The sequence below is a fragment of the Hippichthys cyanospilos genome, chromosome 2 (assembly GCF_059441005.1).
Source record: "Hippichthys cyanospilos isolate Australia breed blue-spotted pipefish chromosome 2, RoL_Hcya_1.0, whole genome shotgun sequence".
NCBI lineage: Eukaryota > Metazoa > Chordata > Actinopteri > Syngnathiformes > Syngnathidae > Hippichthys > Hippichthys cyanospilos.
Window position 1 is genome coordinate 14132890 of NC_142370.1, and position 17668 is coordinate 14150557.

At 39.6% G+C, this 17668-nt stretch overlaps 2 protein-coding genes and 1 non-coding gene across 4 annotated transcripts; 2 read left to right on the plus strand and 1 right to left on the minus strand.

The window, feature by feature from the left end:
• Positions 1-63: 63 nt before the first annotated feature.
• Positions 64-8649, minus strand: nufip1 (nuclear FMR1 interacting protein 1). Of its 2 annotated transcripts, XM_088409010.1 has the most exons (10): positions 8317-8649; positions 6929-6999; positions 5303-5407; positions 5141-5203; positions 4938-5014; positions 4777-4869; positions 4333-4520; positions 2552-2692; positions 2227-2456; positions 64-1014 (listed from the first exon to the last, which is right to left on the minus strand). In XM_088409010.1, exons 1-10 carry the CDS (start codon positions 8561-8563, stop codon positions 301-303), a joined length of 1929 nt encoding a protein of 642 aa, XP_088265136.1. In that variant the 5' UTR covers positions 8564-8649; the 3' UTR covers positions 64-300. The 2 variants fall into 2 exon arrangements, with proteins under 2 accessions (XP_088265136.1, XP_088265137.1); XM_088409011.1 differs by lacking the exons at positions 6929-6999; positions 8317-8649 and adding an exon at positions 5974-6164.
• A 1122-nt stretch (positions 8650-9771) lies between these two features.
• Positions 9772-15704, plus strand: nop58 (NOP58 ribonucleoprotein homolog (yeast)). Its single transcript, XM_088409194.1, has 14 exons — positions 9772-9949; positions 10357-10433; positions 10975-11027; positions 11243-11367; positions 11456-11592; positions 11791-11855; positions 12161-12441; positions 12639-12765; positions 12950-13113; positions 13189-13323; positions 14815-14876; positions 14961-15097; positions 15182-15297; positions 15370-15704. Exons 1-14 carry the CDS (start codon positions 9905-9907, stop codon positions 15415-15417), a joined length of 1572 nt encoding a protein of 523 aa, XP_088265320.1. The 5' UTR covers positions 9772-9904; the 3' UTR covers positions 15418-15704.
• Positions 12486-12569, plus strand: LOC148427477 (small nucleolar RNA SNORD11B). Its single transcript, XR_015864940.1, has one exon. It is a non-coding gene; the product is annotated as a small nucleolar RNA SNORD11B (small nucleolar RNA).
• Positions 15705-17668: the final 1964 nt, after the last annotated feature.

Here is a 17668-nt window from a genome sequence, read left to right on the forward strand (position 1 = left end):
TTCGTGTTAGTATTTTACCAAGCATCTACATAAAAAAATGAAGGAAGCCAGTGAATGAAAATGTTTAAGTAAATAGGTTTTTTCTTCTAAAATCAAATGCAGGGAATGGTAGTCATTTCATAAAGCTATAGCAAAATATAAGGCAGGCACTTGTGAAAAATAACAGAAGCAGAAATAATATCTTACTCGACTTTAAAAAAAAAAAAAAGTTAAGATTGTTTTTTGTTTTACATTTATTGATGCCGAAAAAAACAAGGTTGATCTATCAATTCAATACACAGATTTTCTCAACAAAGGAAATCAATTTGGCATTTCCCACGTTTCATCGTCAAAAATATTATTGGCAAATTTACTTTCATAAGTTGATACTGAATCATAGCCGTGTTGTTCACTGCAGATTGTTTCCTCCTCCTCCTCCTCTGCAACCTGCTCAGCCCTTGCAAAAAAATCTACAGGGGCATTGTTGTATTTTTGTGTGCCTCGACAATCACTTTGTGACATAACTTTGACAGCTTGGTAAACTGGGGCTCTTGGACATGACAAACCAGAGCCTGCTTGGTCTGGAGAAGATCGGTTCACCTGAGAAACCATGATAGCTTTGTCATCATTTAGTCCACGGTCAGCATGGTCACATGCTGTTCCTGACTTGGTCGCAGATGAACCAAGTACATCTTTGTCCTTAGGTAGTCCAGTGGCAGTTTGGTCATGAAGAGGTCCTTGGTCCTGCTGACTATTCTGTATCGAGCAGTGGTACACTGTGATATTGCTCGTTGCGGTGGCTACTTGAGATGAAGTCCCAGTAGAAAAAGAAGATCGCTTGCTACCCGCAAGAGAATCAGACAAAGTTCTGCTTCCATTCCTGACTTCCTGATCTGAACTTCCAGCAGCACGCGTTCCATCGATCCCCAGCTGGAGATCACTTTTATTCTCCATTCCAAAGAAGTTGCTTTGGACCACGTATCGAACACACTGGAGGAGAATGTTTCTCTCATGGCGAATATCCGGGGCAAGTAGCTGAAAAAAAACAAAACAAAATGACCAAAGGGGAAAAAAAAAAAAATCTGCATTTCCTCAAAACTAAACTGTTCTGTTTGTGTGTTTTTCCTCAAGTATACATACAAATATAGTGGAACTAAAAAAGTTAAATTAAAAAAATATATACTTACCAATTGTAATGTATTGGATTAAAAAAATGTAAATAGTTTTAATCACACTTTTAGAATCACTATTCTAAACTCTATAAGAATTTCCCTGATCTCTTTATCCTATTTATCATATCTTGTGTTATTGTTCCGTTTTTATTTTCACAAGTCTTGGGACTTACTGGCCTAACCTGGGACTTCGGCTATTGTATTTCATATCATATATTTGAAATTTGAGCTGGTATAGCAAAAACCGTTGAATCTTTGCACTTTTAAAAATTGAGGAAAATAAAATACCTTGAATGGGAACCCAACTTAAAATATAATTTAAAAGGGCAAAGAGATCAAAATCTTGAAGGTAAAATAATTTAAAAACAAATATTTGAAAACAAGTTTAAACAAAAATAACACAAAACAATTTGTTCCTGCTGTTGCCCAAACTTTCCTCTTAGGTGCAGTGTGGAACTGTGCATGCACAGACTACACCAGCTTGGATAAGAAAAAAATTAATCATTAACTAGTTTTTAACTATATGAATATGAGACACTTGACATTGGAATATTGTGTTATCTAAATGTACCTGGATGTTTTTACAACGTTTGTTAGTAAATATTCATTATTTAATGGGCCATCATGCCAGATGTTGATGTTAAATATGAGTTAGCATGTCAATGGGAATTTAAAATTGACTTTAGTGATGTTTCCAAAGGAACTCTTGTATATAAATATACAATATGTGCAGTTCTTATGTTGTACATTTAGTGTAAACTAAAGACACTCACGAAGGGCAGAATAATATATACTATATGCTTGCTAGACAGTTAATTCAAAGTACTTTCACATCGCCAGGAACTTGCAAATGCACCATGGAGTTCTGCATATTTATCTTTTTTTTTTTTTTTTATCATTTTTCGTAACGAGAGAAACCAGAATCCAAATCACGATTCTTTTTTTTTTAATTTTTTTTTTTATGTGATTTGACATTTAATTGTGACCTGTCTAGGTTGTATCCCATCTGGTTTCCCGAAGAAAAAAAAAATGGCTGGATGAATATCAGACGGTATAAACTACACCAACCGCTCACCATCTCAAGGAGGGTGGGTCGCCGTGTCGGGAGCACATCACCGTGTCTACCCCGACCTCGCCTTCCTCTTCTCCCTTGTCCTCTTCGATTGTTTGAGGTGTTCAAGGCAGACCAAAGACCCGCTTTGGAAGCTTGCGGGTCATATGCTGATTTCATGAAGGGACTCTTGTTCTGGTCAAGCAAATCCTTATTTTCTTGCAGTAGTTCTTTGCCTGTTTGTATAGTAGAATCTGAAAACAATTTTTAAAAATCATCATACTGAAGAAACACATTGTGCTAATATTACTCCTTGCACGTGAAATAAAGGACATTTAGTTAAACCGACCTGGTGCTCCTTCGTCAGTATCACTCTCACTTATGGAGCCGTAGTTGGATACAAGAGAGGCTAGTCCAACACTCATCTGTTTTGGGGCTACAACAAGGCCAGCAGTCCTGGAGTCGCCATCTGCATCGTCTCTGTCAGACTCTGATGGGAAGGTGTGGGAAGAATTGAATGACTTTGAAGAAGAAGGAGAAGAAAAATCACCCTTAACGCCTCAAAGTCCATCGGAAAAGTTATCCACGCAGCCTCGTTGACAACAAAGAGGAGCTTGACGAAAGTATATTTTTACGACGTTCTGTGCAAACGCTCTAAAACGGATGCATACGATATCGAATTAGAGGTATATATAATCATTTTACGCCTTGTAAATGACATTACTTATTTTGCATTCAAATTAAGGTTATTCATACACGTGTCATTCATATGTGGAAAAATTGGTCTATTTTGATTTATGCGGTTACTGTATAAGTCGACCCCCCCAAATATAGAGGTTGAAAATGAGGGGGGAAAAAAACTCAACTTCTACGCGGAGAAATACGTAAGTACAGTGATCCCTCCTACTTCGCGGTCTCAGAGATGCGTCTCAGTACTTCACTTTTTTTTTTCCAGGAAAAATAAAAAATATTTCAAAATAAAAAATCATTTAAAAAATATGCAAAAATGTACAAAAAAAGAAAAAAAGCAAAAAAATACATTATACAGTACTGTATTAATCAATTAACGAAGTAATATTAGTTAATAACTATGTTAAGATATTCTTCAAGCGTTAGAGTTCGTGACTTTTTTTTATCTTATTTTGAAATGCATGCTTTTAATTTGTCGGGTCGTGTTGCATTTCCGTTTCCTGTTTTACGTTCTCTGCGCGTCATTCGGCTCGTTACGGTGACGTAGTGAATGACAACGTAAGCTCATATTTATAGTTTATTATTATTTATGTTGATAACGCACGCGACTGCCTATGTTTGGTAAGCGATGAGTGTTTATTCTGTTTATATGTTTGTTTGTGTAGAGGTTGCACTTTATAGTTAGTAGTTGTTGCTAACCCGCTAATGTCGGCTAAAAATACAGTAAATTCATAGATTAAGTGTTTACATATAAGTTGGCTGACTTTAAGATTGTTGTTGATTTATCATTCAACAGATACTACATGATAGGCCATACATGAGCCAAAATAAATGTGAAGTTCAACGTGATGACTTGCGTACTCTTTCACCAGTCTTGGTGCAGATAACCAGTCCTGAGAACAAATTCTCAACAAACTAAGTAATATTAGTTATTTAATGAATATACAATAATGTTAATAATGTTACTAAGGATAATGTAATGTTAAATAATAGGAGAAAGGAAATAAAATAGGCAAAAAATACAAAAAAAGGGATTGTTTATGGTTACTGGGGCATACATAGAAATCTAGGAACTGATACCTTACTTTGCGGGTTTCAGACTTCGCGGGGGGTTGACAGCCCCCGTTAACCGCGAAGTAGGGGGGGAATCACTGTACCGTATTTCTCAGAGTAAAAGTCGACCTCGCATATAAGTCGACACCCCTTTTTACTGCAATTTGGGTTATAAAAAATAAAATAACCGTCGGTTGCAGCCCTAATCTGAAAAAAAAAAAAAAAAGCCTACCAATCGATTGAAATAAAGAAGAGGGTTCTAGCCTTTGCGATTTGAAAATTGCATTCTACTACTACATTGGAATAGCGATTTGAATTCTATCATTTATTTACCCTCACACAAAAGGGCAGTTGGAGACATTGCGTAGCATTCCTGTGCTTACTCACCAATGTCACTTTTGGCTAACATTCCTAGTGGATCACCATTTTGGCCAGACTGAGTTAGTGGTGGCGGTTTCTCCGCTGCAGCGCCGGCGCCAGGAGGATGCCGTGGACCTTGGGGTTGTTGCCCGTGGTATGCCTGATAGCCTCTCCCTCGACCACGCCATTTGCCACGCCCTCTGCCTCTCATGCGTCTGTAAACCACAGCATAAAAGAGGGGCAAATCCTGAGAATAGTTGGGCAATGCCATAAAACACAGCTGACATTAAAGACCCATGCCATTTTAACGAGGCCATGATCAAAAAGAGCTTCGTACACACCCACATTAATGCCACAAAGTCTTGAATAAAACCCAAGCCTGACTTTAATGAGATCTTCTTTGCATGTGTGCTCTCACTCCAAAGATTTACAACACACATAGACTGCTTAGGGTGTATTAAAATCAAGTACCCAAACTGAGCCGTCTCCAAAACTGCTCCTGTCTTCTCCCGTTCTTGCATCAGTTTTCTCTTTTTCTCAATATTCTGTGCAGTTGGATAGTTCCTGCAAAAAAAGTTTGCATCATTGACTGCTAGCTCAAGATTTGCAAGCGACTACTTGTGAATACAGACTTGCGCCTCTCCTCTCTCCATTTTGCAATTTCTTCTGCTGTGTCCAACTTAATTCTCTTCATTCCGGGTGCATGAGTCTGCAAAGCAGTAAGATATATATATATATATATATATATATATATATATATATATATATATATATATATTTTTTTTTTTTTTTTTTAGACCACAACGTGACAGAGAATGAAGTGTTTTGGTTTTACATTTTTCCAGTGAATGCTGACAATTTTTTCATGTGCCGTGAAGCTGCAGTCTCGGACAGAACACTGTAGGGTAAAAGACTCGGTATTAGAAGGCAGCAGTACTCTGCTGGTGTGAAGCAGTCAACATTTGTGAGCAGAATAAAAAAAAAAAAAAATGGATACCTTGACATGTTGAGCAACATGCTCATCATATTTCTCCTGGATTTTGAATCCTCTGTCACATGTGTCACAAAAATGCTGAAAATCAGGCTCCATCTTGGTATGACGCTAAAAGAAAGAAATGCAGGGGGGAAAAAAATGCAAATTTTTCACATTCAAAAATTAAGCATAAGGCAACTTGAGAAAATTTGGCATCCCGGATCCATGGATGGCATGAACACAATTAGGCCACAATGATATAACGCAGTGGTCCCCAACCTTTTTTTTTTTTTTTTTTTTGGGGGGGGGGTTGCTATCTGCTCTATCTGCTGGCTGCTTTAAAAACCACATCACAAAAGTATGGACCGGGTATGGTATGGACTTTTTGTCCACTTTCTTTGTAATCGGGAGAGGAGAGGGGAGGGGGGCGAGCTTGCTGTGCACTTCACGGTAGATCCGTAAAAAAGAGCATTGCTGAGAACTTTCACTTTTCTGGGATGTGACAGAGCCAATATTTTCACGGACAGCACCTTTATTCTTTGCGGCAATACTCGCCTGCCAAAAAATTAAAGTTTCAATGTCGCAATCGAGTGGCCGAGACCGTGCTAAATATTGTGCTGACAATGCTGCGCTATCGTTAGCTTAGCACAGTAACTAGGGTAACAGTTGTTAAGTGAAGCAAACACTGCACATACCAGTTGTCCCAAGTTCTCGCTTCCGCCTTTCAACAAGCCAGGTGAGGGCTCTTGCTTGGTTGGCTCTGTTTTGTATTGAAAGCTCAGCTGGCCGTGTTGGATCGCTCCCAGTGACCGCAAAGCGGCCGCCATGATTCATTCCTTTCCCCTGCGTGAGCCGTTGAATGTTCCCAAAGTTGATTGGTTGTGGCGACTCGAAACGCGGAAAAAGTAAATAAAAAATAACTTCACTCGAAAGGTGCTTCTTGTGACCGTGCGCGGCCATTTGCGTCGCTCCATTCGCGTCCATCGCATCGCCCAACGTACCTTCGCGCCCAGTCACGCAAACTCTATTGAATACAATACAAAACGCTACTGTTGTTCGCCTCGTTCGCGCTCGGTGCACGCGCACCACTAAATCATCTCCAAAACATTATTTCGTGTGCAGCCCACACGGCCCGGTACCAGTTGATACACGGACCGGTACCGGTCCGCGGACCGGGGGTTGGGGACCACAGATATAACGTATTGAAGGAAAATCCACCCTTCTGGACTGTGTTTTACTAGAAGAATAATGCTGTTGTTGTTGCTTTATAAGTACTGCTGTATATAGTGATTCCCAACTAGGGTGCCATGACACACTAGTGCACATGAGTTATGGGGTGCCCCGGGATCTGTTTTTAGAAAACACAAAGTCTACTTCCATTGTTTTGCAGATGATGTCCAGATCTAAATGCCAATAAATAAAAAAATAAAATAAAATAAAAACTAAAATAAAATGAAAAAAGACCCACCCTCTATCCAGGTTTTATTAGACTGCCTTAATGACATGAGGTCTTGGAAAATGGAAATAATTTTATTTGTCCAACAAGACTTGACAATTGGCATTTGGATCACAAAGCAGTCTTTGGACGATGAACAAAAATAGCTTGCAAAGCCGTGCCATAAAATTGTTTAACAATATTTTCACAAATACCTTTTTCCCACGGTTGCCTGCTGGTCTGGAATTGGTCCAATTCTGTTGTCCTGCTTGACACCATCCACGACCTGAACCAATGAATAGACATTCACGACGTTATCATGTAAGGGTAAGAAAAAATAAAAGGTTGACGTCAAGCAAGTAAGTATACTTTTTACTGGATGTTCATGATTTTTGTCTGGCCCACATACAGTACTCTGCTAATTAAGTACATGTTTTAAGTGTTTTAAGTAGGGATGGGTGAGTACCGATACCAGGTATTGGGCCGATCCGGGCCTTACTTTAAGATATTGGGTACCCACGGAGAATGCCAATATCAGCCTCATATCTAGGCAAGGCAAAACAAACTTGAACAAAACTTGAACAAAATTGAAAAAAGTTCTCCTTGCAGATACAAGCGTTGGCACAATACTTCGGCGGTTTGCCACATTGGTGACTCATTATCTTTATCAGAAAGAAAAGTGATTGAGCAATCAAATTAAATAATAAAAATATCATATCATATAAAACAAAATATCAATATGAGAAATTAAATTTTATATGTCAAAATTATAGGTACTACCTAAGGGTGAGTACTCAAGAGTGAATACTCATGCTACTATAGCTCTTAAAAAAATGTTGTAAGTCTGCATGTAAAGCACTTCAATATAAATATTTTTAAAAGTTAGTATACAACAATAATTTTTGGTCTGATATATTTGACACTTTATCCAACGTAGCAAGGAGGAAAATCAATCTGATGTCTTGACTGCTCTCTTTGGAGTGTGTCCATCCAGTTCTGATGTCCCATTCGTTTAATAGCATTCACAACATTGCTTGCTAGGAGATTAATATTATGGGTGGGGGGGGTTGTCTTTCTGTTTATTTTTCATCTATTGTGAGACTTACAGGTTGTTATTCTCTATGTGAAAACTCAATAAACAGACGGTTAAAAAAGTGGTATACAACACCCCTAAAGAATACTGAAATATGTTTAACATGGTTTTATTGTCAACAAGTTAGTTGATTAAAATGAGTCATTCGGATCATGTATCAGTTTTCCATCTTTGGAAAATTTCCTGATCTGTGCAAGTCATCGACATTATGAAGTAATATTGATGGAATAGTCTAGTGCAAAAACCAAAACAAACAAACGAAAACAATGTTTTATAATTTAAAGATTTCCATTTAGCAAATATGATTTATAATGTCGAAATGAAGAAAGTTTGTTGTTGCCGACATGTGCAGTCTGCCTATGAAAACAAGCGCAGAAGCTTGACCAAATCCATTTCAAACTACATCTACTTGCAAATAAGTCTGAAGATCCATGGGAGTTGGTAATGATCTTTAATGAACTTGCACATTTTTATCTTTTGAAAAGCCCACTCATAAACGTCGGCGCTCACCGAATGAATGTGAAGATCCATAGTTTTCTGAATAGGAAGCAACTCCTGATGCTGGTCGGCGGTTCCAGTACCCTTGGCCACCGTAGGCCCAGCTGGGCTCGGGTTCGGTGGGTGACTCGCTCCAAGTCCACATGCTAGGGTGGAAGTTGCTTCTAGAGCCACTGGACGGCTGAGCCCGTGACAGTTGGATGGTGTTTGGAGGGGGGGCGTCGAAGTTAGGTGGAGGATAGGAGCCAAGTTCCTCCATAGTGCACACATAAACTCGAAGTCCCTTGAAGGGAATTTAGATAAATGAAATGTTCTATGCCTTGGCGTGCGCTCACATGTGCTTGTTTTTACACCAATCTTCTTCTGCTGGAGCGAGTAGGGTTTGGCGATTAGAGTTGTGATACGCTACCGCCGTCCAGTGGTACATTTTACTAACTACAGTAAGTATAGTACAGCATGTTGTACCGAGCACTGCACATATAAAAGCATTCGCCATTATTTTGAAACAGTATTTCTTAAAGGTATTCGAACATAAGTATTAACTTTTTCGCAAACTTTGAATTAAAAATTCGGAATACTCACCGCAATAATACCTCATAAATGTTTAAATCAAGTAAAAGCACGTATATGAGCTTGGTTATATGATATGGATGCTATTTTCTTATTATTAAAGTGTTGTTATATAAAGCAACGCTCGAAGGTTTGATAGGTATTGTCGTGCACGACTTTGTAAAGAAATACGTTTTTAAACAGGAGAATACGGACTAACCCAACTCAAGACGGCAAATTATTTCATATATTTGTTGTCAAGCGTGTTTTTTTAGGGTCTTTTCACTTGTACTGTCCATCCATCCATTTTCTATAGCCGCTCATCTTCACTAGTGTCACTGGCTTGCTGGGGCCTATCCCAGCAGTCTTCAGCCTGTGGGCGGGGGACAACCTGGACTGGTTGCCAGCTATTTGCAGGGAACACGGAGATGAACGACCATTCACATTCACAATGACACCTACAGAGTGTCCAATATATCTACCATGCAAGTTTATTGGGGGAGTATGGGGGGATTGGGGTGCCCTGAAAGGACCCACGTGGGCACGGGAAGAACATGCAAACCCCCACACAGAAAGGTTCCCTCACTTGTATTAATGCAGTTTTTTTTTTTTAATGTGATTGTATGAAGGGAGTGGGGTGTGTTACAAGACCTCTCAGCTTCCTCCTTGCACAGATTTAAATTGTAAAAAAAAAAAGTCTTTTTATTTAAAAACTGTTTCAAAACTGTTTCAAAACGAACATAAAACGGTCGGTAGAAAAATCTCAAATAAAAACAACCATGGTTACTCTGAACACACGTTGAACTACTAATACGAAGCAAGTGTCGTCAAAGCATGGATATTCTTTTTTGGTCCTGCAGAGGGCAGTAACATAAGGATCCCCTGACACAACGTGCAGTTTTTCATTCCCGAAGAAGCAGCAAGCAACGCGTGGCGTGCATGTCACAGATGCGAAAAACTAGCGTGGATCTCCACTTAACTTGGATGAACATCGTTTAACGAGAATCCAGTCTTAAAAGAAAACAAGGAGCAACTCGCGCCTGCTGCGAAAATGCTCGTCTTGTTTGAGACCGCTGCAGGCTATGCCATTTTTAAAGTACGTTATGATATCTTACTTTTTCAATTCTGTTCGTGTGTGTAGCGGCGTGGGTTAGCTTACATTAGTAATTTCGCGCTGATGTAATTCTGTGTAGCTTCGATGGCGCCTTTGAATATATAAACTATTGTTTGATATTCATCACTATGTGTGAGACTTTGCAACTGTACATCTTTACTCGAATGTGACATCGCTTGCGACCTGCTAAAGTTTCCAAGACTCTGTAGGCCTGCAACCACGTGTGTGAGCTAACGTGGCTCAGCTCCCTCATCGTTAAAATACGGTAGTTTTCCCTTTAGACGCTTAGTTTATTTTTTCGGTGTTTCAAACAAAAACTTTATTTTGTAGTTCAAGTTTCGTGCTGACCGGACGTATTCACGATGAGTGTTGACATTTCTTTTTTTCAGGTTCTCGATGAATCCAAACTACAACAGGTCGACAGTCTGTACAAGGAGTTTGAGACTCCTGAAAAAGCAAATAAAATGTGAGTAAGGAACCTTTGAAGGCAGTTTTTCTTAATTACATTTTGCTAAGCCCCCCCCCCCCCCCCCCCTCTTGGAAAGAGAGAACTTTTCGCCCTCCCCCAACACACGGACACACCATGCACTGACTATAATATTAATGTCTACAAAAGTTGCAAAGGTATTCCTGTATCTCTATGTACTTGTTGTACACCTGTATCATTTTCAACATTAACAAAAGAAAAAAGCAATATAAATTAACTTTAAACAAGTGTCAATGATTTTTACAGCATTTATATAGGTTACACCCTGGTGTAAAGTGCCTGCAATTTCCAAAATAGATTTTATTTCAATAACACTTAACGTGATAAAAACAAAGCCTTTTCACTGGGGTCATCTGCAACGCAACCCCCCCCCCCCCCCCCCCCACACACACACACACACACACACACACTCCTTTAAGGTAACTGGCAATTGGGAAGTGTCTGGCAAATAAAGCCTTTATTAGTTGTCTCTCGTAGTGATTGTGAACATTTTGTTAATATTTGTTTATTGTTTTTCCAGTGTTAAACTAAAGCACTTTGAGAAGTTCCAGGACACGACTGAGGCTTTGGCAGGTAACTGACTCACCTTATTATCTAGAGCCACAATATGCCACATGTAGGGTCTGTGATGCATTCTGTAATTTCTTAGTTAAGGTGAAGAAGATCACAAATTGAACATTTTTCTAGTGCTGTAATTGAGGAAAGTCAAACATTTGGCTAAAGGACTTTCTTTTTGGAATCATGGCTATCTTTTCATTTTTGCTCTTTTGTTTACTTCTTCTACTCAGCTGCCACCGCCCTTGTTGAGGGTAAAATGGGTAAAAGTTTGAAAAAGATGCTGAAGAAGGTGGTTGCCAAAGAGGCTCATGAGCAACTGGCGATCAGTGATGCTAAACTAGGTGGTGTCATCAAAGTAAGAGTTTCAACCGTCACCGTCGTTGAACACTAGTCCTTAATTGGTGCATTGTTGGTAATCCGATCACATCTCCTTAATTTTTTAGGAAAAACTGGACCTCAGTTGCATCCATAGCCCTGCCGTTGCCGAATTGATGAGGTGCATCAGGAGCCAGATGGAGGGACTCATCTCAGGACTTCCGCCCAGAGAGATTAGCGCCATGTCTCTTGGATTGGCTCACAGGTAGCCATCTATACTTCTGGTGTCACATTGTCAGCCGCTGCCTATGATTACACTCTGCTGTCTGAAACACCCTGTAGATTGCCCAGCATTCGTCACTACCACTGAGGCAGCGGTTTCCCCCATGGGAAAACCAGAAGTTATCTTTTGGCGTGCTACACTGTGCTCTTCACCATGTTTTTTTCTGATATTTTTCCGCAGTCTCTCTCGCTACAAGCTGAAGTTCAGCCCCGACAAGGTGGACACCATGATCGTGCAGGCTATTTGTAAGTTTTGTTGAGGTCATTGGTCACATTTCCAACAAACCGCAAAGATCATGACGGGACTCTCTGAAAATTGCTGATAGCATGAAGGTGGCTTTTTTTTTTAGCTTGAGAAATGTGTTTTTTATTTGATATTTTAACAAGGCTATATAAGTGAAAGTCCAAGTCCATTTTAGGCCTTTTCAATTTATATATGTAGTATTAGCAGCTTTGTAATGAGTGCTTAATAAGGTTCAGAAATAAAATATTGTGCTGTGGAAACACTTTTCAAGGAAACATTGTCACTTTGGTTTTTGGGCTTCTCGCAGCTCTTTTGGACGACCTGGACAAAGAGCTGAACAATTACATCATGCGCTGCAGAGAGTGGTACGGCTGGCATTTCCCTGAGCTTGGAAAGATCATCACTGACAACCTGGCCTACTGTAAGACTGTCTCCAAGATTGGCGACCGCACAAATGTGGCCAGCAGCGACCTGTCGGACCTGATACCTGAGGAAATCGAGGCCGAGGTGAAGCTGGCAGCTGAGATCTCGATGGGAACCGAAGTGTCTGAGCAGGACATCAGTAACATCCGACACCTGTGTGAACAGGTTTGTGTTCTATGAAAAAACTTGAACTATTAGAAGGGTTTAGTTGGCTATGGTGATGATAACGACAAACGTCTTCCTCCTGAAACCATTATGTGGGTCCTTCAGTCACTACCTCATCTGAATAGTCACTCAGCTCTGTTGTTGACCAGCATTTCCTGCTTCTTCTTCTGATTGAAAATGCCTCCCTTTTTGTGCAGGTGATCGAAATTTCGGATTACCGCAATCAGCTGTACGACTACCTGAAAAACCGGATGATGGCCATTGCTCCCAACTTGACAGTGATGGTGGGCGAGCTGGTTGGCGCGCGTCTCATCTCGCATGCCGGTGAGTCACTTTGGCGTTTCAGCAATAATGCAAGCTTGAGCACTGATGATCACGACCCAGTGTCAATTTTCTGAAAGATGTGAAGTTTAAGTCACTACCTCCTCTGAGCTTTTAAGCTGGTGTGGTTTGAGAACAAACACTTGGGAGCCCGACAGCTCACTCATATACCTTTTTTGTATCCAAGGTTCGCTGTTGAATCTGGCGAAACACCCATCCTCCACAGTTCAGATTCTTGGGGCAGAAAAGGCTCTGTTCCGAGCACTCAAGACCCGCAAGGACACGCCCAAATATGGGCTAATCTACCACGCATCTCTTGTAGGCCAAACCTCTGCCAAGAACAAGGGCAAGGTATGTTCAGATTAAACAACATGAACCATTCAATTTAGAGTTAATACTAATGTGCTTTTGTGTTTCGGTTTCCAGATCTCTCGAATGTTGGCGGCCAAAACGGCCCTTGCTATCCGCTATGATGCACTTGGGGAAGACACAAATGCAGAAATGGGTGTGGAGAACCGGGCCAAGCTTGAAGCCAGATTACGGCAGTTGGAAGAGAAGGGAGTAAGTTGAAACATTCAAAATTTACCTGTCAAGGAGAATACACATCTAACAGTCGTGGTTTCTTGGTTGTTTTGCGCCTTTCCTTCCACTAAAGTAGTAAATGAAACTGTTTATAACAGTAATACCTAAAGCATATTTTGGCTTATTCGTGAGAAACATTAAAATGTTGTAGTATTGTTAAAAAGGTTTTATTCCTAAAATGTACGCTTCCCAAGTTTTATCTATTGAATAGCGTTAGAATGTCTGAAAACCTCTGACTGCTAATGTTTATTTTATATAATTTTAACCCATTGTAGCATTAAATAGCATTATGCACTGTCTGAACCAGAACACCGTGCTTTACAAACTAGCTTAAAAGGTTAGCTTAGAAGGCAGTTCACGAAACATAACATTTTACTTAGTTATCACTCCATTTATGAACAATTATTTAAGATCAAATGCAAACGAATTGTTCTGGATATAAAATACAAAAGAACTGTACTGTTCTGTATGCAATGATTCATGTACCATAAGTGGTTCATCTTTTATGAAAAGGATTTAAAAGACACACACACACAAATTAGAAGTAGGTTTTGAGAATGAAAGGGATTTTAGAGTTCATTGTGAAATTGTAACTACAAAAGCTTAAACTATGCCTCATTTTGTCCGTCTTATACAGTGGACCCCCACCATACGACATTAATCCATTCCAAAGTTGGGATTGTATGATGGGTAGTAGAAACCTATGGTAATTAGCTAATGGGTATAAAACCCCAGGTAAAAACATCAAAATTGTATAAACATGTTAAAAAGTAATCACAAAAGTGGATAGTAAGTACTATTTATATATAATATACATGTATATAATTAAATGAAATTATAAATAAAACAAATGAAAAATGAAATGTAATTTACCTTTGGAGTGAAGTGACTTAAGCTAGTTAAGGTCGTATTCCCTAGCAAGCGTAACGATGCGCGTGCCTTCAAATTTCTTTATCATCTCAAGCTTTGTTTCCATAGTAATCATCTTCTTATTTCTCTCTTTCCAGAGAGAGCAATCTTGGGACCCATGGCTAATTAATTAGTTTGAATTAGACACTAATATGCACAATAAATACAATATCGTAAGCACTCACATGCATCTTTGGCATATCAGCATCTTAGCGACACCGTGACGCCGACCAATAGCAGACATCTTCTTTGTTGCGCCAACCAATAGCAGACCAGCGTCTTAGTGACGCCGGCCAATAGCAGAGCGGCATCTTAGTGGCGTAAGCAGTGACGCGTATTTTGATGTATGAGCGTGGTGTGACTCGCACATTCATTCTGCCAAGTGTGCATTTTGTAATTGTTGTTTATGCGGCAAAGCGGGAAAAATGCCAAGACAACGGGACCAAAAAAAAACGTCATATTCCACTTCATAACGTGAAAAAAAACATAAGCTAGGGATGCTGTTATCCGGGGTCCACTTTATATGATTGAATGTGTTTTAATGCCGCTGATGTTTTTCAGATTCGAAGAATCAGTGGTTCGGGGAAAGCAATGGCCAAGGCAGACAAATATATGCACAAGAGGTAAAAATTGTGCGATCATCAAAAATGCGTTTCTCATTTTCTCCTTAAAATATGTTTAATGAAATAAACAATGACACCCCGCAGTGAAGTGAAGGTATATGACCCATCTGGGGATTCTTTGATCCCTACTTCAAAGAAGAGGAAGCTTGAAGAGATGGTGGCAGAAGAGGAGCCTGTAGTGAAATCCAAAAAGCAGAAAAAGGAACCACAAGCAGCAGCAGGTAAATGGAGTTAAACAAAGTGTTTAAATTGCCATTATTATTTTTTTGAATAAGAATTGTACATTTCTCTACTGTGCCTAACAGAGGTAGGTGAAACATCCACGGCTGCCACAGAAGAGACCCCCAAGAAAAAAAAGAAAAAGAAGAAAGAAAATGCAGAGGAGCCAAAAGAGGAGGCGGAAAGTATTGCAGTGACAGAGGTACAATTTAACATCAGCACTGTTTTTTTTATTTTAAAAGGATTTTTATTAAGGCTTTCGTTTCTTCTCTAGCCACCAGAGAAAAAGAAAAAGAAGAAAAAAGTCAAGGAGGAAGACTGAAGAGAACACAATGTATATTTTTTGTTTTTGTTTCCATCATATGGTTTCCTTTTTCTTTAGGGATCAACTGTATTTAATCCCGGATAACATTTGTAACCATTGTCTCATTTTATTACTGCAAATAGCTGGTTTTACAAAGATTCACACTGACTGAAAAAGTAAAATGTGAATCTTTTTAGTGACATGATTTAAGATTTTTCTTATTTGAACATCTGTATCAGATAAAAATCTATTTCAGTGCAGACACCATGAAAAATCTGAAGGCTGCAATAAATATATTGTAGTGAGGTGACGTTTTCTTCTGTTGTGGTGCAATACATAAAAATGATGAAATATACTGTATTCAGAAATGATGCTATGCATCTAGACAATAGGATGCAGTGACTAAGTCCCTTTCCTCAAGAGCCAAACTTCTTACCCTATTTCTAAGGGACATCCCGGATACTCTCCGGAGGAAACTCATTTCGCAATTGTATCCAGGATCCCACAGCTCGTGACCATAGGTGATTGCAAGAACATTCTTTCGGCTCTGCCCGCTTCACCAAAAATTATTCCAATGAACTTGGAATGATATGTGTACAGTAAATGAACACAGGAAACAATGTGCAAATTATTTTTCAAAATATATCTACTATAGTTGAATACATTACAGACACAAAAGATCTATTTCTTACACCGTTAAACCTATGCTTTTTGGAAATATCTAGCTCATTTGAAATTTAATGCCTGCGGCATGTGTCTACAAAGCTGAAAAACTACAGGCTAATTGGGAACATTAATCTTGTGCTGTGCATACAGGTTTGGGTGAAAAATATGCTAATTTCAGCCAAATACAATTGCATGTTCTGTATATATTATAACAGCATGATTTTGTAGTCACAGGGTGCAGGTACGAGACTCACCTGCCTGCAGTCCAGACATGATTACTGTTGAAAATGTTCGGCGCATTATGAAGCGTAAAATATTACACTGGAGACAGGATCGTTAAACAGTTGAAGCTGTGCATCAAGACTGGGAAATTGATAGCAAAGAAAGCTTCAACAATTTGTGTCCTCCGTTTCTGGATTTTTCTTTAATGTCGTTACTCCCCTTTTTTGGAGCGTGTTATGTGGCATTCCGCTGGTTGCAGCGCATTCGCCCAGTGAACCCTTAAGAGGAAATAATGAGATAGCCCCCTCAAATTTGGATCGACATTGATTTCATCATCCAGCTTGCCTTGACCTTCCTGTGTGGAGTTTGCATGTAATTCCTGTACTTGCGTGGGGCTTCTCTGGGCACTCCAGTCTCCTTCGACGTTCGAAAAAAATGCATGTTAAGTGTATTGGATATATTCCAAGTTTCCCTTGGGTGTGGTTGTGAGTGTAAATAAGTGTCTGCCCTGCAATTGGCTGGCAACCAGTTCAAGGTGTCCCCCGCCTACAGCCTGTAGACAGCTGGGACAGGTGCAAGCAAGCTAGCGACTAGTGAGGATTAGCGGTTATATTACTTCCATCGTAATGTAGCAACTAGATATTTGGAGAGTATGATAAATACATTTTCAAGATGAGGCCTAAAGTTACAAGCAACTCGTGGGGCTATCGGTTCTTCCAAAGATGATCACGACCCAGGATATGGATGTATAGATTTTTTTTTTTTATCTCTTTAAAAAGCAAAACTAAGTCAAGGCTAAATGTGGAGCAGAGAATTTAACAATCATATAAATATGTAAAATATGAATACAAATCATTGTTTTTTATATTTATGTTTCGGAGATCCAACTTTTAACAATAATTGTATACTGTATTTCTTTTTAAATCCATCCATTTCCTAGAGCCGCCTATCCCCACAGGGGTCGTAGGCTTGCTGGCGCCTATCTCAGCTGGCTTCGGGCAGTAGGTGGGGGACACCCTGAACTGGTTGCCAGCCAATCACAGGGCACACAGAGACAAACAACCATTCAAGCACCCAATCTCACCTAAGGACTATTAAGTATGTCCAATTGACCTGCCATGCATGTTTTTGGTGTGTGGGAGGAAGCCTGGAGTGCCCAGAGAGAACCCACGTAGGCTTGGGGAGAACATGCAAACTTCTCCAAGGAATGTTGGAGGCAAGTGGATTTGAACCAGCACCTTTTGACCTGTGAGACTGATACGCTACTGTATTCATCTCAACACTGAATTGCCATTTTTTTTTATCTATCTTTCTACATTGAGATTGTAGTAAACATCTAACTCCCTACCTCCTTCAAAAGAGGAGGGAGTGCGCATAAGGA

Excerpts from the sequence above, each read along its gene's own strand:
- nufip1 (XM_088409010.1), bottom strand. The coding sequence starts at position 8,563 with ATGGAGGAACTTGGCTCCTATCCTCCACCTAACTTCGACGCCCCCCCT. Across the intron at positions 5,204-5,302 it reads ATGTTGCTCAACATGTCAAG|TGTTCTGTCCGAGACTGCAG; the intron begins GTATCCATTTTT and ends TTTACCCTACAG. Across the intron at positions 2,457-2,551 it reads TACTGACGAAGGAGCACCAG|ATTCTACTATACAAACAGGC; the intron begins GTCGGTTTAACT and ends AATTGTTTTCAG.
- nop58 (XM_088409194.1), top strand. The coding sequence starts at position 9,905 with ATGCTCGTCTTGTTTGAGACCGCTGCAGGCTATGCCATTTTTAAA. Across the intron at positions 12,766-12,949 it reads GCGTCTCATCTCGCATGCCG|GTTCGCTGTTGAATCTGGCG; the intron begins GTGAGTCACTTT and ends TTTGTATCCAAG. Across the intron at positions 14,877-14,960 it reads GACAAATATATGCACAAGAG|TGAAGTGAAGGTATATGACC; the intron begins GTAAAAATTGTG and ends GACACCCCGCAG.